This window comes from Apteryx rowi, unplaced genomic scaffold (assembly GCF_003343035.1).
Source record: "Apteryx rowi isolate R43461 unplaced genomic scaffold, aptRow1 scaffold_469, whole genome shotgun sequence".
Lineage (NCBI taxonomy): Eukaryota > Metazoa > Chordata > Aves > Apterygiformes > Apterygidae > Apteryx > Apteryx rowi.
In genome coordinates this window covers 469,656-497,288 of record NW_020450726.1, presented here as the reverse complement: position 1 = coordinate 497,288, position 27,633 = coordinate 469,656, and the positions used below count along the sequence as shown (strand labels likewise).

Below are 27,633 nucleotides of genomic sequence, written 5' to 3'. Positions count from 1 at the left end.
ATCCCATATTTCTGTCTCAGCTGACCCAAAGGCTGCAAAATACCAATGCCAAATACAAGACACACAAACTGACAGTTTTCCTCGCAGTATCCAACCTCCACCCTGATCTACTGCCAAAATGCCATCAATTAACTATCCTCAACCTGAACCTAAACAACTCAAAACAACCTTGAAATGACACTCAGGACTTCAAAATCATGACTTTTGGCACTTCCAGAAGCAAAGGTAAAATCAAGGTCCCATGAGACTATGACAATAAAGAAATTAGATTAAAAAAAAAAACTCTTATAAAAGAACCTCCAATTCCTTGTTTTATGCAATCATAAGGAGCTTTAAGGACTATATTACATTAACATAACTGGTTTTACAAATCCCGTTCAACATAGGCAAAACTCATTGTAACAAAACAAGTTCCTCAGATCCAGTCATGTCAGGGTTGAGATTAGCCCTGATCTTCAAGAAGTCTGAAAAAATTCTTATAATTCCAAATTATGCATAGTTAAAATCAGTTCCATCTTTGAAAAAGTTTTATCACTATTTCCAATGCTCAATACATTCAAAAAGCAGCGTTAAAATGACCAAAATGCTGCCTCTTCAACTGTGTGGTCCCTTTCTATTTGCTGTCTCACTAAAACTCAAACAACAACATAAAGTTTTGTGAAAATTTGCTTTCATGCTGTATGCACCCACCTTCACAAAGAGCGAGGATATCTTTTCAGAGGTATTGTAGTACTGTGAGATACTGTAAATCATTTTAATTGCATTCATAAGTCCTGGAATAGCAGCTACCATGGACACCTAGAAAGAAACACAGTCTTTGAACTTAGCTCGATACTTGTTTTTAATCATACATTATCTAGACACCTATGTAGAGAAACCAGGAGTGTCACAAACATGATCTTTCTAATATTTCAGCCTCTTTCTCCTTGGGCATCCCTTGTAGAACACTCTGTTCTACTTTGTTTTCCAAGCACTATAGTACAACTTAGGGGAAAAGTTTTCACCAGAGGCTTAGCTGAAAGAATTCTAATACATAATCAAAATTTGAAAGAGACAAAGGCACCTTGAGAAATAGCACTTATTTTGATTAAAAGCATGTTTTTATACTCTTTTACTAAAACTGGCATAAGTTTTCATATAAAAAGAGACCAAACTTTGCAATAAGCCTCATGACACTCATTTAAATGAAGTGTCCGGTGATAACCCATTTTTATTCTCCATGTCCTATGTGGTTTTCAGTAAGTATTGTGTGCAAGAGATGCCTTTTGCTAAATACTTTGAATAGAACTGTCATTTCAAAAGCTCTTCAGTCCTGTCTTCAGCCCTTTAATGGGCTAGACTGGGAGATCTTTCAGGCAGCTCCTCCTCATGTCTGAATTTCAAAAGCAATGACAACTTTACCCTATTGACAAACTAGTTTTCAACATTTTATAGGCAAATATCACTAAGGGAAAATGTTCACGTTCCATACCTCAATGGCTTCCAATCCCACCCCATGCTGCTGCTCCTTCTCAAAACTAAACCTCTCTGAAGCTGTCCTCTTGCTAAAAAGCCAGTTCCTCTTTGCTAAAAGCCAGTTCTGGGAGCGCAATGCAGATAAAGTTRAACTAGCCCTACACTGTGCCAAAGGAAAGCCTATACACTTTGGCTCTGTTTTGTATCTGTATCATGTTAACCTTTTATTAGTGAGACTCAAATATCAGATTGGGAAACAGGGAAACAAGACGCTGTTTAAATGCTCTCCAGTAAATGGACACAGAGTGCACATCACACGAGCCATACCATGGTTGCCCAGACCACTGTTTGAAGACAATTTCACTTTGTGAAGTTCAGAGAGATAGCTAAGATGGCCAAAGCTTTGAGACTTCACAGCTACTCATCAGATTTCTCTGACTAGTGAGATACATAGAGTCAGTTGCAAAACCGGTTTTAATAAAAGCAACCATTTGCCACCTACTGCTTGCTTTAGCAGCTAACAGAATAGTGAGTTTCCTTCCCCCATCCAGTTCCTTAACTTGGCTCTTTTTGTTTACTGCTTGTTATGCTTGCATCACCCTGTTACTATGTTAGCCGAAGGTTATTCACATTTACTGCTTAATATTTCTATAACCATATTTATACTTTCTTAACCCCAAAAAATGAAATTTGCCTTATAAATGTTAGGCTAAACATGACCTTGCCATTAACACAAAGAGAAAAACCCAGCCTTTGTCTTTAGCATAGCACTAGGCTCATTTTCCTCTTTTTTTTTTTTTTATTTTAAATCTTTCAGTTCTTTCCATAGCACAGAATCAAGTTTTGCCATCAGACTGAAAGCTTCATGAACACCACAGGTAGAGGATAGCAAGTAGTTCAATTTAGAGCCACAAATTCCCATTAGGCCACTTCCAGCATAACTGAACAAAGTCTCAAACTGGAAAAGGGTATCTAAAAAGCTATCTAATTATGTCATTTCCAAACTTAGCCTCCAAACTACAAAGTACATTCAGTTCAGCTGTTTCAAGATTTCATTATAGGATTCAAGAGTTTTACTTACAGGATCACTATTATATAATGGGTCACAACATTTTTCCAGAGTATATAGATATTTCACATTATCTTTAGCTTCATTTGCTGCATCTGTGATGCAAATATCCAACACTCGCCAATTCTAAGAATAGAAAGTTGAATAAAATAAAAGCACACATTTCAGAAAAACTGATTTGTCTAAAATATTTTGAGAACACCCTTTTTTTTCATTAGCCTTTAAACACATTTGAAAGCACAGTTCTGATACTTCAGACTTAAGTTACATTCATTTACCCAAGACGAAGAAAAGGTCCTTGTTTTGCATCAATAACGTGGCTGCAAACATACTGTTAGAGTTTAGACCCCTTAGTACAAGATTTTATGTCAGCAGTAGTGCCAATCAAGTTGCTATTAAGTATATAGTCATCCTTTGACAATTAATTTTGCTGGACAGACTGAAGAATGTATAAGCATGCATTCATTTCACACGCCTTTCGGTTTGATGAACCAAGACTTTTTCTTCTTTTCCTGCTCCCTAAGGAATGTATATGACATTTCTAAAAGCAAGTTATATTGCCAGAATATTACTGGTATATATTTAGTATCATACAATGCTCAAGAGTACTTCTGGATAAAGCTTCAGCTCTTAAGGTAGAAGTAGTATTTATGATGTACCAGCTACTATGGAAAAAGGAAGAGAATGGCTAGGAGTAAATAGCTGTCACAGCAGCCACTGAATCAATACCTAGGATAGCAGCCACAAACACAGGGATGTAACTCCTTTGCTGCAAAGGAGTTTAGATAGGTAGATTGCAATGACAGAAAAATCAAGTGGCATATTATACAATAGGAATTTTATGTTGGGCAACAAAAAAAAAACAGTGCCTGAATGAAACCAGCATAGAAATTATCTTTACGTTTATTCACTTCTTTCTGTTTTGGATGGGCCTTTAGTTTTGTTATGTCAATGTAAGAAGTTATGGCCCTGCAAACAATTTTTTTTGACAGACACTGTATCAGAACGATGTTAAAAAATTGTTTTTCATTTTGTTGCCATTAACTGCCCAGTCCACTGATTCAATTCTCTCATTTAATAATTAACTTTTCAAAGATTTACAAGTACCTATTTCTGTTGAGTCTATGGATGAAGGACATTTTATCAGTCTTTAGACAAAAGGGATCCCAGTCATTTCCAAGAAATTAAAATACAGTTAAGCCTTACCTACTCAAGCTGAGGAATAGGGAAGGAAAGAGAAAACAGAAGTCTACAAGACTTCAATATTTTGCCCACCAGCTATGTTCTATACATTACCAAAATGAACTATGCTRTACAGAACATTTCTGGTCTTTATATCAGTCATTTTTCAAAATAGGACCTTCAGTAGTTTGGATTTAGCAGCAGTGAGTACTCCAAGCACTGCCTTCACATCTCGGCCCTTCAGCTGGTCCATAAGGTAGTTGAATTTAGACAATCTTTTTTTCCAGTGATCAAGCTCTGCTCGAGGTCCAAGGTCATCAGCTTCCTTTCTCAATTGGTCATTTTCTGCAAGAACCTTTAATCATACAGTAATATTAGTGACTGATGCTAAAAATTTTTATCTGCATGGATGTCAGCCATATTAATTCCTAACTTAACTACCCCTATTAACCTCCTGTGATAAATTACCTAACTCACCCACCACTTCACATAATCAGAGTATTTAATTCTGCTTAGCTTTTTTAGATTTGAGTTAAAGAGGGAATATTTCAAGAGCACTGTTACAGACAATTAAATTTTCTGTAAATAACCTACAAAGCAGGTTTCAAAGTGTGATTTTGACAATTAAGAATAATGTTCACTGAATTATTCCATTCCTTTTGCTTTCTTTAAACCTACTACGAAACCCAGACAGTTTTCAACCTTGACTCACTCTTGGCTGAGATTAATCTTTTATAGAAGACTAATCTTCTATTAAAAAAAAAAAACAAAAAACAAAAAGCACTCATTTGTTACATGAGGTACCAGATAATTGCTTCAGTAACCATAATATAAGTATAGACAGAATGCTTTGCCTAACCAATATGGACACAGGGAACTCAGTGGATGTCAAGGTAATATGAAGGAGCATATTTACTACGACCCTTCTCTAGTGGATAATCCAACTTCCAGCAATCAACTACAATACTATATCAGAATATTCTGAAATGAAAATTGGTTTAATTTGCTTTCCACCTCTCTTTGATAAGCATAATATTCACTGAAAAATTTTACTAGCTGTAACAGCTTCTACATAATATTCTACAACACTTCAGTCACAACAAATCAAAGAACGCATTGCAGATCAATAATAATGCTGAATGTGAAAGTTTTAGACATGAATTTAATGAATGAATTCCAAAAAGATAAACAACTTTAAAATGAACTAGGCTTTTGCTGTTTTGAAATGCATCACACAGATGCTGAGGACTAAGTTAGATTCAGTTGCATTTCAAAATATTGAGGAGGCTTCCTTATCTCTTACATCAGCTCAGTGGGTTCAGCTTCTCTCTGTGAGCCGGGTAATGTGCATTCAAATCATCTCTGCCAACACTTTTGTGTTTCCTGTATATGCTGTTCCATTTTCACCATGGTAAATATTCTTATTACCAAACTGCAGAGGCCCCCCTCACTTTCTTTTCAGCCCAACAGCTATCCATGCATTTTATGTATGTTCAACATTCAAAAGGAAGATTGCCCAACAGCACTGAGAAAGATAACTGACTTTGGGAAAGTCCCGTCTCAGAAATCTACTGGTGGTCTTTGAAATGATCAATAAACACTGACAGGGCCTTGAGGGCACAGCTAGACCTTAATGGCTGTGACCAGACAGACGCTCCTGGGGACTCCCTCCACCCACCTCTGCCAGTGAGCCCAGGAATCACTTTCAGTCCAGCTCGGGGCCATCAGTCCCTGCCCCAGTGAAACCATAGAGGTTACCAGTCTCCAGCTCAGCCACAGCCATGCCCCTGCCTGGCCTTAGACCCTGTTGATCCAGACTCCACCCCATGGACTGATTTCCCAGCTTGACCTCAGCCCTGCTGATCCTAACCTAATCCTGTAGACTGACTTTCCAGCTTGACCTTGAACCTGCCTCATCACCATGATATTGCCTTATGATCTGGACTTTTGGTTGGGTCTGGTCACCACCTCTGGGCCTGCCCTGCTCGCTTTGATGGGGTACTGTCGGACTGGGTCCTGGTTGGCAAGGCTTCTGCCCTGACATCCATGTTATTCCCCTCAGCTCCTGGCTCACCTTCCCTTAGGGAGCAGCTGGCCCTTGCTGCTCCTTGACAAACTCATGGAAAAGGGAGATCCAGTGAACATAATCTACTGGGATTTCCAAAAGCTTCCATCAAGGATCCTCACTACAGGCTGTCCAGGAAACTTAGCAGCTGTGGTGTATATGGAAAAGTCTATCCACAGATATATAATCAGTTAAAAGACAGGACGAGCATAACAGTAAATGGTTGGTTTTCACTATGGAAGAAGGTCGTCAGCAGAGTTCCACACCAACATGTGCTGGGACACACACTTACACCTGTGCTTTTCAAAATAACCATAAATGATCCAGAAAAAGAAGTAAGCAGCAAAGTTTGCTGACAGTATTAAGGAAGCGGATGAAGGCTGACTGAAGAACTGTAGAAAGATTTTGATATTCAGTGACTAGGCATTGAGGTGGCAGATGAAATTCAACACAGATAGACTGAAAGTGATACACAAGGCTAAAAGCAATCTTCACGGATATGGTGATAAACTTTGAGCCGATTCATGTAGGAGCAAGATCTCAGTGTTATGATAGATACTGCTGTGAAAACATCAGCTTTATGCTCAATAAAAATATACTGAATCTTCAAAGTTGTTATGACAAGCATGTTCTCTACTTCTGTTCTGTAGGCTGAAGGGGACACTGGACATGTTTATGTTGAAAAGAAAACCACAGAGGGTTATTCAATTAAAAAAAAAAAATCTGTCTCACGAAATCCCTGAACTACAAATTGTTGGAGACTGGAAGAATATTGAAGCACTCCTATCTGTTTACTCTGCTGTTCTACTCTTCCCCAGCATCCACTTTTGTCCATTACCAGAGAAATGATACTGGGTTAAAAGGACCTTTAATCTGACCCAAAAATGGTGGCTCCTATGATAATCTTCTGCCAGAGGATGGAGAATACCATGTTTATAAACAGTGAAGCCATGCTTATAAGAGGCAAGACAAATTCAAGTCCCTTAGAGAACAAGATGTGAACACAGAATTATTATGTGACAATAAAGAATTCTAAGCTTAACTATAGACATGACTCCCCTTGTTCCAACCCCTCATTGTAGTAAGGGGTAATAAATTTCCCTCAAGTCAACCTTGCCATTTGTTAAGGCTTTCCTTTACTAAAAAGCACAAAAATAGCTATGAACACTTCAGTCAAAAATTGTTTCTAATTTCCCATATAGTAAAGAAAAAACTATTTAATGTCAACTCAGAAAACTACTCCCTTCTTCCTCCAGTTCACATGAGCAAGTCTAAAAGTCTTGAGCTGGTATTAAAATCTCTAAGCCTGTAATGCAATCCCAAGAATGAAGATAAATTAAAATATCCATCTTTGGCCAAAAAATAACACACAACAAAAATCCTTCAGTGGTATTTGGGTGCATYAGACTAAATATCTTTCTTGTTTTACAAAGGCTTTAATGACTATTTTTTCTATTTGGCAGTAGGTAAGCAGTGCTAGAAAGTATAGTAAATCTTTTGGTAGAAAGACAGTTCATTGTGATGGATTCTCCCCACCAGCTTCAGCTCATATGTCTATAAATAAAATGGGGTTAGGTTTTTTAACTTTGTTTCTTCCTTCTAAGAGGTATAGCCCTTAATAAATAAAATTCTTTCATGCAGTCAATTTCTTAATTGGAAAACAAGAATGTTACTCTGATAAAATCTTGGCAATAATTTTTACAAGCAAAATAAAAAAATCAGGTAGCAGCTAAGTTTCCATTTTCCAAGGTCAGAAGTTATTCATACTGCCCTGTTCTTTAATGCCTGCATAAACATTACAAAACATGTTTCTCTGAGTTTCTATGCTTTCCCTTGAATGGATTGCTTTTGAACTGATACACAAACCACAAAAACATGACATTAATTTTATGCAATAACTCGATTGTTTCACTCCATTGTAAAAAGAATTTTAAAAGCTGTTTTATAGACTACAAGACCTGCTTCTGAGACAAAAAATTACAATCACAAAATTCATCTGCATTTTTTAATTTTACCTGCACTTGAAACAAGTAAAATGACCTTACAATGCTTCAAACCACATGAAGAGGTTCAACTAGTGCAATGGGTTCTCTTTAAGATGAGACCACTAACAAAAACAGGCAACTAAGCTTCCAAATACAGGTGTACACTATATTTATTAGTGAGATGGAAGAAGTTCTCTAGAATATACTCATTTTAGAAGTAAAAGCACACAAAACCTATCAATAGTAACTTAAAATACAGTTATCTATCATATCTGTCTTTACAGACAGGTAGCTATATGCCAACTCAGCATCTGCCAAAATACATTTAATAACCTGTCATATTTCAGACTTAGTCAGTATAATATTACCTGTTCAATCTGTTTGATCCATGCTTTCATGCAGATTTCTATTCTTTTAAGAGCTTCTGTGCTGTTAGCAACCATCAGATAATCTGAGGGTCCTCTTAGAGTTTTTAGATCATATGTTTCACATTTCTTTAGATTCACCTGAAAACACAAGTTTAAAAAAAAAAAAAATCACTGAAATGTTTGTGACAAAAAAATCTAGGAACTTCAAAAAGTGACTGATTTGCCCACTTGGGGTATTTTGCTTCATATTCCCATATCAATTTAATGTAAGCTCATTTGAGCCCAGAACTAGACTCCAGAATCTGAAGAATTCGCTGGCATGGGAACTTTGCTCTCATGCCCTTTCCTTCACAAAGACTGAGTAGAAATTAACAGTTTAAGCAACTGATACAGAAGAGAACTACATGTCAGTGGTATTATTCTTGGCTTACGAAAGGCTGCAGACATAAGAGTCAAGAAGCAGACAGTTCAACACAACTGGCACCAGAAGGAACAAAACCAGAAGCAGCTGCAGAACCATCAAAGCCACAAACTTTCACAGACATTAAAGCCACAGATCAAAGCATAACGAGTTACCGATGACAGCAAACAATATTTAAAAGTGTTATTTCTTCTGCAGTTTAACAAAATATTTTTATTAGTGTTCTGTAACAATAAACTCAAAAACTCCAGCGCAAAATTTCTAGTTGCCATATGTGCCATATTACCTTTTCCAAAAAACTTTGCTGAGCTCCTGATAACACACCAACAAATGCTTCAAGGGAACCGAGGAAGTCCTGCTTAAYGTTGGAAGCATTTTGAGCTTTACCAAGTTCACCCCAGCCATGGTCCATAGTCCGTAAGGTGGGAATGAAGATTTCTGATATCAATTGCTCAACACTTTTTAGTAAGCCATCTCGACCTATATCCATCATATTAAAATTCACTTCCTGAAAAAGAAATGCAATATATGTTAAAATGGAAATTTAACTTTGCCATCATGTACTTATTGCAGACCTATTGCCTTGAGCACCTCAAAAATTACCAGTGTCTACGAGTTCCCTACTGCTTCAAGCAACACCACAATTCTTGCTAGCAGGGCCTGCAAAAAGTCAGTCCTCAAAAGATCAAAGCATAGAAGAATTAGGAGGCATCTCTACAGCTGTTTCAGCTTAATCAGCTACCACCGACTCTAGTATAGCAGACTTGCACAGGGTGACAGTTTGTGATCCAAAACTGAGGAATTAAAGTTCTGAAAACACTTCCAAAATATAATTGGASCATAAGAGACCACTGTTTGTAAAACTCAGTTTATACGGATGAGTAAAAGGATTCCATCCTGCTACTTCTAAAGCAATCAGAAAATTTTTTTTGAACAATAAATTTATGTTTAGACTATCCAGACATAGATCAGTGCAATCAAAAGCCTTAGATACCAACAGAATTATGAACTACAGTTAAATCTGACTTCCATTTTCCCAAAACTTTTGGTCCAGGATGAATATCTCCCTCCAACTGGAGAGAGAACAACTCACAAAATATTTGCTTTTAGCCATTCTGAAAAAGACTCTGAAGATTTCTAAGTTAAACTATATCAATCTCCCAGCCATTTTTACTTCATTAGAAGGTATCGCAATAATTTTTTTCAGCAACATAATTTAACACTAAACAACTTGTATTTAAATATCATGCATTATATGTGTCTTCAGTAACTGAGGAATTTATAATAATTCAATGTTCAAATAAAAAGTCTGCAGTAACAGGTATTGTGAAATGCTCAGGTGTTAACTATTATACAGTATCCTGACTCAGTATTCATTTTTATTTTTCAACTTGTCTTTCCTAATTTTAAGGTATTATTTACCATCAGCAAGTCAGCAAAGGATATAACATTACTTCTGAAGAACTTTGCTGTACACATCTTTCAGCTCTGATCACCAGCTTGTAAGCATTACTAAAAAGTTATTACCTTAATAATATGGTGAAGGCATTAATAATCTTCATGAGGTAAATAGCATATAACTAAAGAGCTAAGCCAGATCTTTCAAAACTATGATCAAAAAATAAAAAATAAAAAAATTAAGCATAAAACTTCAAATGATGTAGAAATCAAATAGAAATCACACAAAAATCTGGTCACGATAGCCAGCTCATCCAGCCTTTGTTGTTCTAACTATTTCCTACCTGGGCAAAACACACTTCTTAAAGATTTTTCTGAAAGAGATGGAGGAAGTTAAAACTTTTTTTCCACAACACTGAATTCTCTCATCACTCTGATTAGTTTTCCTACTTAATATAGGATCGTCTACATTTTATTCTATGCTTGCAGCTACTGGACTTACAGTGCACTTGATCCAGCTCTGTTCACATCAGATTGTCACAGATTTAAGGAGTCTTTAATCAGTAAAAACTTTTATATAATTTATACCTATGGTCACAAAAATAAAACCATTTTTGTTTATTTAATGTTTTGCCAGCACTCACTAAAGTTTAACAATTCAGTACTTGGGTGTTGACTAATTACTGTTTGTCAGCTTGGATTGCCACAGGTTTTCTTCCTTAGTATCATTTCTTGATAGCAACAATTTATACTTCTAGTTGCTGGCACTGAACAAGTGTCAGTTTTTCCATTGCCCTCTTTTTTCCTCCTATATTTTATTTAACCAGACTGTGTCCTTTTGCTCATTCTGTCATGGCAAAGAGTGTCAAAGTACTTGCTGATAGCAAATACCCCAAGATGAAAATTAATTTTAAACAAGATCATGAATAGTGATCAGTAGTGACTGGCTCTTACCTGATAGATATTCTCACTTGTGATGGGTTTAAAGGGACTACATCTAATGAAGACGACACACATACCAGTTAAAGCAACTTCTTTTCCCTCCATCACAAATACTTTAGGTTTCTTCCTCTTTGCCAAATGAGAATTGATTCCTGTTCCTGGAAGGCTAAGATGTTCTATGGGTTAAAACAAAGCAGACATTTAAAAACCATTGATGATCTGTCTGAAGAAAACCTTTCTAGAGAAACAGTTCAGTCACCATTTGTGCAGCTGAGTTGCAGCTCCCACCAGTCCTGGAGCTGCCCCATTTGACTTCCCAAGGAAGGCACACACAAGCCATAATCAACTGCCTCTCCCTAAGAGCATGAGAACATGCAGACCTAAGTCTAACATATAGAAAAAATGATGTAAAATGCTTCTGAAAACAAGACAACACAGGTCACGGCAGATTCTCTGAGGGAGTTGCCAGGGACTTGCCTGCCCTCCCTCATTCCCCAAACACGAATACGCCGTTTGCATGATTATGCTGTTGATAACATTTGCAAAGAGTTCACCAAATAATAGCAATGCCTTTGACTGGAGGAGAAATATTCCTCTTAGGTTGGTCTTTGGCTACGTTTGTTTTCTGTTACCGGTTTTCTTGTGTTACCTCACAGAAAAATGCATGCGCATGTGCACACACACACACACACATGTCCTTCCTAATGGAAAGCTGTGACAATAAAAAGGTGAAAAAACAAACTGTCGGTGCCAGTATTTAAAGGACAACACATGCCCCTTCGTCCAGTTACACAACCGTCTGCCCTGGAGGTCCCTGTTTGGGATCACATGACCATTGACCCAAGAAGTCCCTTTCCCGCTCCTCTCTTCGCGTCACCTCCACCCCAACAAATCCCCTCTCTTGCCACACTTCCTGCAGAAGTCTCCTTTTTGTTTACCCCAGATATATATCGAGGGCCCTCATACATATGTATATACATGTGCATATTTTAAATATAGATATATAACCCTATATACAAATATATTTATTTATAGACATAACATTTATATACATAACCATACATGTGAGTGCACAAGTACTTAAAATGTTTTATTTTTAGATATAGATACATGAAAATATAAAAGTATATACATTAAGAGGTATTAAAAGATAGTTTAATAAGATATAATGAATTTATTAATTAAAGTTTAAATGTATACAAAAAGAAAACAAAATTCACAAGTCTGCTGACAACGTTTTAACATATCTGGGGTAAGTGTGAGCTGAATGGATGGGAGTGCATTGGAGGGGGCATGAACAAGTCTGAACATGATTGGGTCGGGAATAAGTTGGAGAGGGTGTGGGATAAGGGGCAAAGCTTGTGCGTCTACCCAAGAGACCTACTCACTCACCAGCAGGCAGCTTTGGTGGATATGCAACAGTTTTCCAAAGATGATAACCATGGGGTTAAGCACATCTTGACAGTGACAAGCATTTTATCCAAATATGCCTGAGCTGTGAGTCTAAAAGGCAACATGGGCTCTGAGATAGCTAGAGATCTTTATTTTTATTTTTATTTATTTTTTTAAATCAGGGAACACGCACCTTAGAAATTACTGACAGATAAGGGAAAAGAATTTCTAACAATCTTTAAACAATCTATTAAAGCCATATAACGCTCCCCAGTGTGCTAGTAACAATGAAGTAAAAGCCTTCATGGCAGAACATTCCAAGATTTGCAGATATTTTAAAGCATGGAATATCTTTTGCTCCCTCTGTGTGTTATGGGAGTTTATAGAGAGCTATAGTCACAGCTCCCTCACAATTATCAAGAGACAGACCTGTGAACACAAACCCTTCAAACTGCAAGGGTGTGGAAAACCATGGATAGCGTTTGATTTAAAAGTAATGAAATTACAACCTCCGCTCAGACAGGGAGACCATGAAAGGGTGACTAGAATAAAAAAAAAAWTTTTTTGAAAAGGTTATGAGCAGATGTTTACAGATGAAATTTTCATAGCAGCCAAAATTGTAAAAAGTGGTCAGGTACCATTATACCACTTAATAGACTACAATTAGCTATCAGAGGGATATTTTACCCCAAAGAACTTCAATATTGAACCTTTCAGCAAGGACACAGTTTACAAATTTGAAAAGGTCCCTGTTGTAAAAGGGAAAAGAAGAAAGTAACAGAGGCTGAAGTGGCATAGTTGGCCCCAGAAATTTAACAGCTGGATAGAAGCCTCCCAAATCCAAGAAGCTTAGCAGTCGGGGCTGGATTGGGGGGAAGGACAGAAGATGGTACTTCTTACAGCAAGCTGCCCAGCAATGCCTGCACCTGGGTTTTTCCATAAAAAGACGGTTCAGACTTTGCCATATAGCTGGTGATCTCTCCAGCAACTGGGAGGCGGCTCTAGCAGAAAAACAATACCCACAGGGTTAGAATAGCATTAATACAAAGTCTTTGAAATAGGGCCTAGGGTAGGACATAGCATTATACTTTGTGGTGAGTTTATTATCCAGCCATCCCCCTGTTGTTGGAATATATAAACAATGTTATTGGTACCTTTCAGCAGTAGCTTCAGCAGTAGGCCTGGTCTACAATCCTGTGACTAGTAAAACAAAGCTTAAAATGGTTGAAAACCCTTACACTTTTTGTACACCTAAGAAGCTAGTGCATGTCTGGGAAGCTTCACCAGGGATGGCTGCTAAGAAATTTCCCTTTACAGCTRACATCACTGGGGGGCTTAACTCTCTTTACCTCTACAGGAATCTTGCAGAGCATCAGCTTGTCAAACACTTTTTGGTCCCTTTATCGTGCTGCATTCCAGGTCAAAATAATAACAGTGAGACTTTGAATGTGAAATACAATCAGAGTATTACATGCCAGTGAACTGACAGCACAATGACATATTAAGCACTGAAATAAAGATTGTCCAGAACAAGCACATCTCATTTCATCATGGGAAGGTGATTGTGAAGCTGCATCTGCATTCCCAGAAGGCTCTGTTATTTTAAGGAAATACATCAACAAGGTAGTAGTGAAGATTGACAGCGACTCACCCATGTACTTCAATAATTATGGAGGTCAGGTTAGCAACAGTCACCCCAGTTTTCAGGGCCTTCCCATGATATGTGGAGCTGGACTAGGTGGCATATTCTGCAGCTTCTTTAGAATAGCCATATCACTTTTGAAAAGGGGTTAGAAATTGTTCAGCTGCACAGTAAAAGCACCCTCAAAACATGGCAAAAAATCCCAGTCACTTCTGGACACGCTGGAAACACTGGCAAAGGGGGATGGTTCAAGGCTCATCTATATTCAAAGAAAGAGCTTTAAAAGAAAAACAGACATGTCATATCCCAGAAGGGAAAGATTGCCTCAATCCTTTAAAAGAAAAAGGACAGTTGCCTTTTCCAGATGACTTTTGTTCACAGCTGCTTAAAAAATGTACCATATCCAAGCTGGATTTGTTTGACATGTCCCCAGCACAGACCAGCATTGAGAAAAGCCTGTTCATGGCTTTTTGCACTTTTTGGCCATTGCAGAAGCAGTACCTCTTGACCTTCACATAGCCAGGAATGGGCAAGGCTACATATCTGAACCTTTTTGCTGCAATACTGTAAAAGTTGATGGGTCCAACATCAGTGCTGGAGGTGCCATGGGTTTGATGAATTCCCACCAGCATCTGTATTCAGCCAGCTGGATGTTATGCTGAAGGACTAACCTACAAAGCCAGAGCAGGAACTGTTACCTCTACCACACATTTATTGAGTTGCTTTTCAATTACAGCCATGACAGATCGTCCTCACATTTTTCCATGGATCTGTTCCACAAAGACACAGACAAGCAGGAGGAAGTAGTCAAGGTAATCAAGGATTTAGGCTGTGATGGCAGAGAATAGAAAACTGAACTTTTGGGACCACACCACAACAACCTATTTTTTCAAAAAGGCTTTTGTTGAGCAGTTGGAGGTGTAAAAAATAAGCTGAGGCAACAAAGACTTGTTTGAAGAGCTCACCAGCAACAAGGGGCTGCAAACTAGTTATTACCTATGTCTTGCTGTTTTTGAGGAAAGTGCGGATAGCAGCTGGAGTGCATTTGGGATGTGAAGAGGCTTGGCTCACAACATGCATATTTACACAGACATACATACATACATTTATGAGGCCCCTTCAGTTACTTCCAGGGTGGACGGCTGGGGCGCACTCTCACCAAGCAGTCCTGGAGAGTGCTGAGCTCACCCAGGGTGCGGCTATATTACAACAGCAGCAACACCTGCAATGCTGGGACGGAAGCCACGGCTAAGGGGGCCCCCGGTTGCCAGGGCCCCAGGGGCATCCAGGGTAAACGGAAAGGAGCCTTCTGCAGGAAGCATGGTAGGAAAAGGGGAGTGCCAGGGAAGGGAAGGGGATGTGAACAGAAGGGAGGGGAAGGTACCTCCAAGTAAATGGTCATGTTGCCCCAAATGGGGGGCCTCCACAGCAGTTTGTCATGTCACCCAAAGTGAGGTCATACTTGGGTGATGACAGGGCAGATGGTCATGTGACCAGAAATTGGCAGGGGGAAGGGGAGGGATTCCCAGGGTAAACTGGTGGTGTGACTCGGAGAGAGGAGGTGCAGCACTTGTAAACTTCTCATCCTGTGTGGAAGCTGTCCTTTAATTATTTAAAAGGATTTTCCAATCCCCCAGGCAAGACCTGCTAGGTTCACAAGGTAGTAGCTTGCTTTTGGAGGTTAGCAATGTGCAAAAGTGCAATAATAAATTTCACTAATTTCATCAATCCTCATTTCATAAGCAAGTGCCAGATATCCCGATATGAGCAAGCTTGACTTGCCTTAAACCCTAGTTTATAAAAACTTAATCATTTGCTTTGCCTTTGCATGCTTACACACAAAACTCTTAACACATTGCAGGAAAACCTGTTACTTTACCTGTATCAGTTGTCTCCACATCTTGATAGTAGAACATCAGATGACGCAGCCCTTCAGTTGCCAAGAATCTGTCAATGCGCTCTATCTGCTTGAGATCACGTTAAAATATTTGTGACTGGCATACCCACTACAAAAAGTTTAACTTGCTCAGATTTTTAACATCAAGTACTGACAAATGTGCATTTCATTATCATTGTTCAATACTAAAATTATACCAGGTCCAGTTACTACTACCCAAAACATTAATTTGAATCCAGAAATCTAATCTAGAGGCCATTTAAGACTGGGAAGAAAGTTAATTTGTGTGTGATGATGTGCTGCTCTGTGTTCGAGCACTGGATACTCATGTCTAATCAGTTAATTTTCTGTATCTGCGGGACATTGTTTCATTGCATATATTAAGTATATAGCAGTCTTCGGGGGGGAAAAGGCTTCTCATAGAAATTCTTCAGAAACATTTACTGGTACCATTTGTGCTTCCTAGGGTGGGGGAATAGCCCAGGGTTTCTAACAAACCACCAGCAGCAGAAAAAAAACACACTGATCCCCCTTCCATTAATAAGGGGCCTGAGTTACTCCAAGACCAAGTAAATTGCTGTTCCAGGAAATCTTGGCTGAGCCCTCCAAGAAGAGGTCAAAATAACTATTACACTTTACTCTAGCTTGTTTTCCGAGTGTAACAGCTGCCAAAATTTCTTCATCTGACAATTATTCTCAGGCAATACAATTTGCCAGGAAATCCATTTAGAGATAAAAATGCACAAAGGCTGAAACAATTTCTGCATTTTAACTTGCCTGTCAGCATTCTGCATAGCTCATTTTCCTGTAACACATGGAATCACAGAAATGTCAGAAGGGACCTCTAGGAGGTCTCTAGGCCAGCCTCCTGTTTAAAGCAGGACTATGGCCAACATTAGATCAGGTTACCTAGAGCCTTGCCTAGACTGGATCTCAAAAATCTCCAAGGATAGAAATTCTACAGCCTGCYTGAGTAACCTATTCCCATTCTGCACTACCCTCCTGGGGAGGAAAGGTCTCTTAATGTCCAATCTTCAAGTTGTGGCTGTTGCCCCTTGTTACGTCAGCTGCCACTACTTGGAAGAGTTGGGCTCTGTCATCTCTGCAACTACTCTTCAAGCAATTGCAGACTGCTATTTGATAACCCCTTAATCTCTTAGTGTCCCTCAACCTGTCCTCATAGTTCATATGCCCTATGTCCTAACCATCTCAGTAGCCCTCCACTGGATCATCTCCAGGTTCTCAACATATCAGTAGTGAAATGGAAATGTGTATATCGAAGAMAGACAATACAAGAAAAAAACTTATAACCATGATTATGTTAGTGACAGGGAGTACAATAAGATTTATCTGTGGTCTACCTAGGTTTTAAAAAATAATTATTTCTTTTCAAATCACAAAGTGCATCTTCATTGCATACAATACTTACCATAAATTACTAAGTAGTAATTCTAGTCAAAACACAGGATAAATCCCAGTATTTTTCTTTTTTTCTAAGGGCTGAGTATTAATCATTACCCTATGTTGAGCTAAATGTGGACTGCCACTGAAAAAAAAATCATGACTTTGCAATGCATCCTTTCCTCAAGATATATATTTCCAACTGCTTACCTAGTACCAACACTAACCCTCATGTAGTCAGTCAGGTCACTAGCCATTCTATTTTATCAAGTAGTTTTCCAGCTGATTTGATTCCCTAAACTAGCTCAAAACACAGAATCTCATGAATGTCGATAGCAGCCTAGAAGAAACAACAATAATTAACGTGTATCCTGGTGTGGACAGCACTCTTTTTTGATTGTGCTATGCATTCAAGGTTTGAGAGATTTCACACTGTACATGCAATATGAAATGTAATCACAGGTTTAATGCAAGATCTATAGCCATTTAAAAGCAGAAATTCTAATTAATTTCAAAATCTATATTATTACAATAGGGCCCAAAACATGGGAGGGGACTTTTGTTCAACTTAATTACAAAATGGTGGGAAATATTCTTCCATGAGAAGGAAGACTGACTAATTTCAATATGCAAAAACGTAAAGTGTGACAACTATATCACCAAGTATTTGGTGGTAATATCAGTTCTAAAGCACCCTATCAGCTTCACTTATCAAATGCATCAGATTACCTGGTTACCCTCAAGAATAGCATCTTCTACTTCTGCTCTGTCCAGATTCACACAAGAGGCAACAGTATCCAGTAGGTAATCATGCCTGCCATCCAGCTGTGCACGTTTAGCCTCTCTTTCCTCCTTGAGCTTTTGCTGTTACAAAACACAAAAAGGAGAAAATGAATAACTGACAACCTATTCTGAAGAAAAAATAAAGAAAACTTTGAAATCTATTTTTAAAACGTAAAGGACATTACATTCTTCCATATTTGTGATTTATGTTTCTAAACGCAATCAAATGAAATTTTTAAAAGCAACTCATGTTAAAATTTTACAGTTGATTTCCTGTGTTCTATTATCAGCTTTAGCACAAAATTTCCATCAATGTTTTTTTTTATATAGCAGTATTTATTTTTTGAAAGTCAATCTAGAAAAAGAGAGATATTTTATATGTAAGGCTACTTCTTTCTGCCACAGTCATCTTCAACTCCTCAGGCCATTAGTCCTAGCTTTTCAGTCTATTCACATAAAACCATCAAATCTACRCAAGAATCTGACCCATGTTTGTTACTCATGTCAGATATTGTAAGTGTTCTCCAATAAAGACAGAGATGCTCCTGGAGGAAGCTGGGATTTCATACATTATCTCTCTAATGTAATGAGAAGTAAAGCAACAAGCCTCAAGGTACACAAGTGTTTACAAATATGCTTAACTGTAGCTATTATACTATTCTTCAAGTAGCATGGTTGCTCTTCTAATCAAATTGAATTCCCATATGTAAAACACCTCATTACAGACAAAATAGCCTTCTGGAGTAGTTACTGGTACTACTGTGCTTGCAGATTACAAAATTTAATATCATTCCATTTTCAAAGGAAATTTAGAATTACATTTCATTGGTTTAAACTCGATCTTTATTTCCCCAGTGATTATGAAAAACCTGGTAACTCTATAAAGTACACACAAGTGATTTATCCACAAGCTTCTGCAGAGCCAATAGGACTTGCATAATTTACTTTACACCCTATGTAAATATCTTTCCTACTTCCTGAAGGAATTTTCAGATATTTGATAAACTTGTAAGTAACTAACATGTTCACACATATGCTGAATGCACTGGAATTTTTTTTTCATGTTAAAGAAAAAAATACAAATCATGTTCTTTATGCAGATATGGCTGAAGAACGAAGTAGCAGATTAATTTGTACATGCATTTTATGCAATTTTAGCTCTATCAACCCCTAAAATGGCCTCCACTTTCTCAGAGGTGAAGTGTCATCACAGCATTGGCCATTCCTGCATGTTCTCAAGCCAGGGTAGAAACTTTTCCCCTAATTAGATATACAAAAGGCAACTTTTTCTGGATGGGTAGGCTTCACACCAGAGGGTAATTCCAGAATCCTAAAATCAGATGAGCTTTGTTATTTCAGTAATTTGAGCATAACCAGCAACGTATCCTTAATGTGGAAAAATATGACCACTACCGGTTAGATATTTTCTATTTAGTCTTTTGCATTTTTGCTATGTTTTCAGGGTAGAACTCCAGATATATTGCAAAACAAGGAATTCATCTTACCACAGTTATCAGCACCTAGTTTCAGATAGACATTGAAATGTTCATAGCTTCCACTTCTCCTACAACTTGCCAGTTAATACAAGCTGAAATCATAAGCACCTTCTTCTCAAACTAGGTGATCATATCCTGATGTTTGTTTCAGTTATTTTAATGGTTCCCAATTCTTTAAATTTCAGTCTCTTGAATCCTATAGCATATCTATTAGCAATTGTGTATGGCTGTTCACATAGAACAAGGCAGTATTTGATGTCTAAGTCCAATAATAAGAGCATTCATTGATATATCACAAAGTTTTAAAAGTCTAATTAACTTAAATTCTTTTATTGAGTTGTTTCTATAAACAGAAAACAGGGAATTATTAACTAGATAGTAAAGCTATAGTTGCATGCAGACTATGGCATTTGCTCGCATTGATCATGTATCACCCTGGGAAGGCATTTGCATTGTTCTGGTGGATTTCTCTCAAATTAATATGAGCTGCATGTGTTTTTTTCCTGATCGTCTCTACAGTGCAATTCAAGAACAGGCCCTTTCTGTCGTGCTTCTATATCTTGATAATCTTCCATTTCTCAGAACTTCTTATCCTCTCCAAATGAAGTGTTTCCCCATCACAAACTCTTACTTCTCCATTGCTACGATCATCAGAAGACACTTCTACAACCCTAGCCCTTGCCTCTACAAAAGAATCCCATTTTTGTCACCACTGCATAAGAAGGTGAGCTCAGGAACCACAATAATATCCTTGCTACAGTATCCAGTGACTCTAGATTTGCCTTGCCCTTGAATAAGCAGTGCCTTAACTCTCACCTTAAAAGAGATAAGTCTTCCTTCACTTCCTTTAAGGTGAAAATGCCTTGCAAGACCCAAGCACATCATTTATTTTTGACAGGCTATTTAACTCCTTGACTCAACCCTCTTCCTCCACCTTTGCTGACTTGACACCTCGTGCCAGAATATATACACCAGCTCTGCTGGACCTTGATTTATATCAATGCCTACACTAAAAAACACCCCATACACCAAGCAAACATTCAGTGGGAATTAAATCTCCATTGCGCATTACTGATTTATGATTAAGACCTGCTGATTATTAACTGCTTGCGGGCATCTTTGCTGTAGATTCTAAAACAAAGGTTCTGCAGGGTAAACGCTTACATTTTTATTTAGCTGCTTGTTTTCAGATTATTACACATCCAAAAGACAATAGCAAAGTCACCAGAGGTTGCCATCCAGAGCCTCAACAAGAGACATCTTACCATGCAAGGTGACAACTGTCCACACATAAGAGGAAATAAACGTTAACTTGGAAGCCAAAACTACACAAAGACAAAGGAGCAGTTCTGCCAACAGCAAAAAACACTCAGCCTAAGAAGGGCTCTCTCAGTCCTCACTGTTACTCACAGCTAGATGACAACAGTCTAGAAAATTCAGCGTTATACACAGCCTACTGCCCAACAACTTCATTAGTTGGCGCCTATTCCTAATGTGCTCTGCTAATTCCAAGTTATCAAGAGTTTTCAAGGCTAGCAAACTGTTCATTAAGCACGATATTTCTGACAGTATTTACATGCAGATGTTTTGACGGGATCAGTAATGCTATTCCCAAAGCAGAAGCACTTTCGGCACACTAAGGCCTTAAGCTCCACCTTCACAAAAAATCGGTTTCACTTTGAAGAGCTCAGTGTATGTTTCCAGAAACTACAGCCAAGACCCATTTTTCAAAATATCACCTGTTTCATACTCAGAACTCGGGAACACTGAAGAATCAGGACAACATTCCTCACAGAAATTGTGGGCACTACCTCTCATTTACCCCTCCTGAGAGAAGCTCAAACCAAGCTGGTGTCTGCACGCTTACAAGCAAATCTGAATACTAGACAAACATGACAAGCGGCCTTCTTTTCTCAACAACAGCCCACAGGTTTTTGATCCAGCATCAGCGTGCCACACCAATCATCTTCATTTCTTCAGCAGAGGGTCAGGAAGTGGCAACTTTCTCAAGATATGGCTGAAAAAATATTTCAATGACAACTATCAAAAACATTTCCATTCAGTTGGCTGTTGATTCACAACATCTCTAAAATGCTGTTGTGAGTTCATGACTCTTTAAGAGTTGGTTTGTGAGCTGAAAGTAAGAAAATGAACCAAGAAGTTGTTTGGTGTTGAAAAACTGCTTTTTCCATTGAATTATTAGCCACAGTTAGTGAAAGCAGAAGACAAGAACAGTAGCTGAAAAACAAAAAGCCCACTAAACACTCATTCCTCAGAAACTGTTCTGTATCTGCCCTAACTCATATAAGGAGTCTGAAATTATCTGATTAGTTGGAAGAATAATAATGATAAAATTTGCTTTCAGAACACTAAGTATTGTATATTATGTTAAAACTGTTTACTGTGTCATGCATGGTTTCCACTTGCTAACTCATTAACATTCAGTGGTAACAAAACTGCTCTTTACAGCATTGTTTTCATTTAATATGTCAGCTCCCAAGTATCATGAGTTCTCCAGATGAGTATTAGTTAATGTGGTTTGTTGCTCTCACCACCAACAGCAAGGAGAAATGGGAATTTCTAGAGATTTTAAGGGGTAGAAGTAAACATGTACATATGTACCCCTTACCAATTAAGAGTAAAATGCAATAGAAAACCTGTCCCTAATTTGTTGTGGATCAACACAGTCATGTCAACCCTTTCAGTTATACTCTTGGCTAACAGACTTCCTCCCATCCCCCTCAGGTTACTTACACTATTTCTTCAGGCACTGGTCAAATTTAGGGATCATTTATTCCACATCTCTTAACATGACTGAAGTTCTTCAGTCTGCTCTTCAAGGTTTTATAATTAACTGCTACTAGTGCAGTTATACATCAATATAAACTGGAACAACATTTTATCTTTTGACATGAAATACAGTTTTCAGTTCACAATGAGAGGTATCCCCTTCCTGGCAGCCTTCAAAAAAACTCCTTTCACTCTGGTTAATCCACTTGTTCACAGCCAAGTTCAGCACTATTAAATATTGCATCAAGATTCAACTGAGAGTTTTTCGATGGTAAACAACTCCCCTTAGTCTTGCTAAAGTGCACCATCATTTCAAAAGCCTGGGCTAAGAGCAATTAGACATTTTTTAAATGTGTTAACAGACATTTGGCTGCTTAAATATTAAATTTATAAACTACAGAAAATCCCTTAGGAAGGGATAGAATCAGAAGACAGCTCCCAAAAATAACAGTAGGTACATAAAAATAATTTCATCTCCCAGTAAGTGTCCCGTTACACAGGCAATCTGTGGGATTTGCTTAAGGAATGCCAGCCAGGAGTGCTTGGATAGTTCCAGCCAAAGCTTTGAGGATGAGTTACTGGCTAACTTTCCCAATGCCCAGCTACCTAACAGAAGACCGTAATAACCCAGATTTTTGGAGAACAGTCTTCCATTAATCTTCAATGTCTAGTTTAAAAGCTGTGCTGTGCTGCAGGCTATCTGTGTGGAAATATTAAATGAGGTAACCACAGGATGAACAGGACAAAGGAGCAAGTGTTTCCTGGAAGGATTCCTCCAAGTTTTAACAGGAACACCTTAGGTGGGACACAGAACTCCAGCTGACTCACCAGCTTTGAGACAGGCAGAGCAACTTCTTCCTGTCCTACACAGGACAGGCTGTTAATACATGTCAGAGTGACAACACAGTCCTCTGTACTCCCAGAGTACATCAACGTGATCTATTCAGTTTTGTACTGTGGCCTCTTACAGCCATTTTGCTGCCTAAGTGTCACCAACGAATAAACCCCTAAAATGGAAGAAGGAGATGGGCATGAACAATGTGCCTATGAAGCTCAGGGACGAATGTAAGTGGTGACTGACCACAGCTGCTGCACCAAAAGCTGAATTCATCTCGACACAAAGGGGACCAGAGGGTGGCTTTTGTCTAAGATAAACACCTATGTGAATTGAGTGGATCAATTGGTTGCATAAATGTTTCTCCCCGAGTTCATCAAAAGAGCATGAATGTCTCCCCTGAGTTAGCCAGACCTGCGTGGCAGGAGTGTATACAAGGCTCAGCTTAACACAGAGTGTAAAAAATGAACAAATAACAATAGAATTTTGAAGAGAGCAACGGGCTTGAGCTGGTTTCAATCCATGTATTCCTTCCCGACAACTGGGGACACCCAGCGTCATGACAATGAGGATATTATAGAGACTGGCAATGGGAATTACATTTGTATTGTGACTCAACTGTATATTGCAATTGCTCTATTTTGCTAAGTGTAACTTACACTTGTATTTTGACTTCAGTATATTGCTGTATCACTCTGCTGAATCAGAAATCCATGTAACGTCAAACATCGTCAAGTAAGTAAATTTGATATTAAACATTATACCTTCCATGCATGGAATATGTAAAAGAACCTGTTCAGAGAGTGTTGGACTCTGACACTAAGCAATATATACTGATTTGGCCTTCAAAATGTTCAGTTTCCACATGTCTCAGTTGCACATCAACTGTATTTCAGAAAACATCATCTACAGAAAACAAAAAACCCAAAGAATACCAAAAAAAAAAAATTTAGGATTAGGATGTCCCAAAAAAGTACAGCAGACCTAGCTTCAGTGCTTTCAATGCTAATAGCAGGTTATTAATTTAAATAGTTAAAATGCTCAGAAGTTCTGCCAGACTGGTAACATTAGCTCAGATAATTTGCATTAGTCTTTTTACATCTGTATGTTGGGACCGTCAAATGAGAGACTTCAGGCCTCAGACTTGCCTTTATAGACCTACTACTAAGTTTTCAAGGTTTAAAGCATGCATCAATTAGTGTCTCCTTTTCAGCTCCCATAAAGAAAGGTTTAGTCATCAGAAACATGTTTTGATTTCTCTTTTTCAGTTTAAGAATAGATTAGACAAGCCAGAAGCAGCTCAATTATACTAGTCTATCATAGTAAGAAATTTCTTTGCTGTCTAAAATACACTTGAAACTATCTCACTACTTCTCTCAGAATTATCACCAAGTGTGCTACCAAGTCAAGGCCCTTGTTGCAGTAGGCTGGTGAAAACATCAGTTTCCACTTGCCTACATTTTAAAGAAAAATTTTTAAGATATTCTTCACTCAGGATGAGCTATCTCAGAAAATGAACTGCAAAAAAATATTGAGCTTTCTCCCTCTTTGTTCTTTTTTTTTTTTTTTTTTAAATCTTTAAGGGCTAGACATCAATGAGCAAAAAGCACATGGAGGGAGGTACAAATAGATTTCTACTCCAGATTTGTTTCCTTCCTTATTTTTGCATAGGGGTGTATTTCAGGCCTTCAGACACTCAATCTAGTTGTATCAACTAGAACCTCAATGAATAAATTCAGCAGTCTGTATTCTCAAAATTCAGTCTTTGGACTGAAAAAAATCTTAACTGTAGCTGCCCTCCCATCTTGCTTCAAAACAGCAGTATGGTCAAACCCTAGGAATTTGTTTCTATTTTATGCCCTGCAGGATTCACTAAAGTTCATACCCCAAAACATCACCTCTAACAAACAAGCAGTTTATGTAATTCAAATAAACACCATCTAAGAACACTATGAGAGTAAGATTTGAAAACAGAAGCACTGCTAAAAAACTTAAACTACCTTTTCTTTCTGTATGAGAGGAATTGTTGGTATGTGCAGTAACTGTCTCACGCAAACCCTAAGGGGGGTACCCTCTAGCACCTCTACTCCAGGTCATACACCAAAGCCTCCTTATAATGTTCCATTATGTAGGAGGATCCAGATGGACTGTCATTTGCAAGAAATAAATACTTTCTCACTTAGATGCCTGGAAGGAATGTCCAAGTTATTATATAGCACAGTTTTATCTCAGTTCTTCATTTTAAAAACAGCACAAACACTTTTAATTTCGTTGTTTTTTTTTTCCCTTAGTCTGCATTCATTAAAAAAAGAAATAAGCAGATAAGAAAAGCCATATGACACACTCCCACAACAGATGCAAGTTCTAATTTAAACTAATTAACTGAAAAGTCCTTTTTTGATGATCAGTCCTAGATATAACAAGTAACTTGCTTTAGTTACACAAAACCTAAATTAAGTCCGTTGTATAACCAAAACTCCAAAGAATCTCACTGCAAATGCTCTGCTCAGACACAAGCCCAGTTAACTGTACCTAAAATTCAGCACAGCAAGCTGATTTTAGTAGACATCTGCTCCTCAACCAGAGTAAAGGGAAGATTCTTAAGTTTCTTAAATGTTAAGCAAGCTAACACTCACTTAAGCATAACAATCATACCAACAATAAGAAGAAACAAATAGGAAAGAGTGTTTCCTAATTACTGCAGAGTATATATGAATATATTTATTAAGGAGAAAGTAATAAAAGATCAGATGTCAGGGGTCTTTCTTTTGATGCAATAGCCTCAGAAACAAGATGTTTCTGACTATTGTCAACTTCTCCATTACACAGTGCAGTTGGTGATGTGGCTGCAGAGCTCACTTTTCACCTACAAAAGAAGGACATCCCATAACTTAATGACTCATAATCAAGAAACTGGAAAATTAAGAGTCCTTCCACATTGCCTTTCTTAAAAAGCTACAATATTCAGAGTCATAATGCATAAATGCATAAAGCATAAATGTTATTTAGTGTGCGAGTCCTATCTGCACAAGTTGAAACCTGTTCCTGAACACAGCTTATCCAACAAATTATGTCAGATGCATTACTGAATTCACACATGCTCAGATCAAAGTCTTATGGACACTCATTACACTTGAACTTTACTGGGAAGTTCAATAGTAAAAAATGTCACCTAGTTCTATTGTCAATTTACTGTCTTACAAGAAATGTATTTAACCAACATGATAGCCATCTGCTTCTCCTTTAACCTACCAAGATGCTTTATATTGCATAAGTGTTGCACTGGCATTCTCTGTAAACTGCAAACCATTTTACTACATTTTCCAAGCACCCTGAATGTTAACAAGCAGACATATTCTTCCCTCCTCTCCAAAAATACACACGCTGTACAAAAGTTAGAGCAGTCACCTCAACCAGCATGTGTCACTTCAACCAGCATTAGGTTAAATCAAGAACAGTTAGTTCAAATAACCAACTTTCTAAATTGATCAAAGACTCTTAACGGCTTCTACATTTTGCTATCATTTCTCAGTGCTGTGTAGTGCATACAAAAGCTTATTCTCATTTTACAAGTTTTGTAAGAGTAAAGTTACACTTGAATCTGTCTTGGTGGCAGAGCTCATCCTTCTTTTGTTGCCAGGTCCAGTTATAAACTCTTTACTTGTGCCAGTATAACATTTGTGAAATTGCACCATTACCAGACCACTACAACAATCTGGACAAGATTTAAGCACATATAGCCAAGTACATAAAGTATCTCCCTGGACAAATTTATCTTTCAAAACATATCATGTATCTAAACCCAACTTTATAAGACCAGTGACACATAAAACTACATCTCACAACAAATGCTTGTCCCAAATACGACTTTTTGCTGTAAAGGAAATAGCTTATCCATTTTTATAAAATTAGAATTTTGTATGAAACCAATATCACCTACTTACACCATTTTAAAAACACACTTTTTTTTTAATTCAAGCCTTTAAACCAGCTATACAGTCACTAGCCTGGACGTAGTCCAAAGTTCAGCCTTCCTTACCTTTAGAACTCTGCCAATGCTCTGTTTCCAAAGCTGCTTTCTTCCAGCTCTAAACATTTCACTATTCAACATGAGCCTCAGGCACTGTTTTTAATCAATAAGCCTTAAACCATGGTGCAAGCTTCTTTATTCATCATTTTACACTCCTCCTCCAACCTTTCATTCACATTTGTTCCATTCCTTACCTGTAGGAATGCTAAAAAATACCTAGAAAATATAGACCTATAAAGCCAGCAACAACTAAGCTTAAAACTATTTTTTTTAATAAATTCTAGTGCATATTTAAATCCCTTAAAAACTAAATTGGACTACTACAGAAACTAGAGGTTTCTAAACACCAGAAACTACTGTCTATAGATTAGGAGCTGAAAATTACAGATACCAAACACAGCGTTGTTAAGGTGATAGTGTTTATATACAAACACCACTTGATACAATCATCATGCTCAAGGGCAATGTAACCATTAGCAAAA

The 27,633-nt window shown here is 37.8% G+C and overlaps 1 protein-coding gene across 1 annotated transcript in view; it reads right to left on the bottom strand.

The window, feature by feature from the left end:
• DNAH5 (dynein axonemal heavy chain 5) overlaps positions 1-27,217 on the bottom strand; it is a 146,874-nt gene extending 119,657 nt beyond the window's left edge. The window contains exons 1-9 of the mRNA XM_026077914.1: positions 27,161-27,217; positions 17,947-18,081; positions 15,799-15,883; positions 10,898-11,061; positions 8,832-9,053; positions 8,125-8,262; positions 3,885-4,061; positions 2,537-2,650; positions 691-798 (exon numbers count right to left, since the gene is read on the bottom strand). Coding sequence (XP_025933699.1) covers positions 691-798; positions 2,537-2,650; positions 3,885-4,061; positions 8,125-8,262; positions 8,832-9,053; positions 10,898-11,061; positions 15,799-15,883; positions 17,947-18,081; positions 27,161-27,217 — 1,200 coding nt within the window. The remainder of the gene's footprint in view (positions 1-690; positions 799-2,536; positions 2,651-3,884; positions 4,062-8,124; positions 8,263-8,831; positions 9,054-10,897; positions 11,062-15,798; positions 15,884-17,946; positions 18,082-27,160) is intronic.
• Positions 27,218-27,633: the final 416 nt, after the last annotated feature.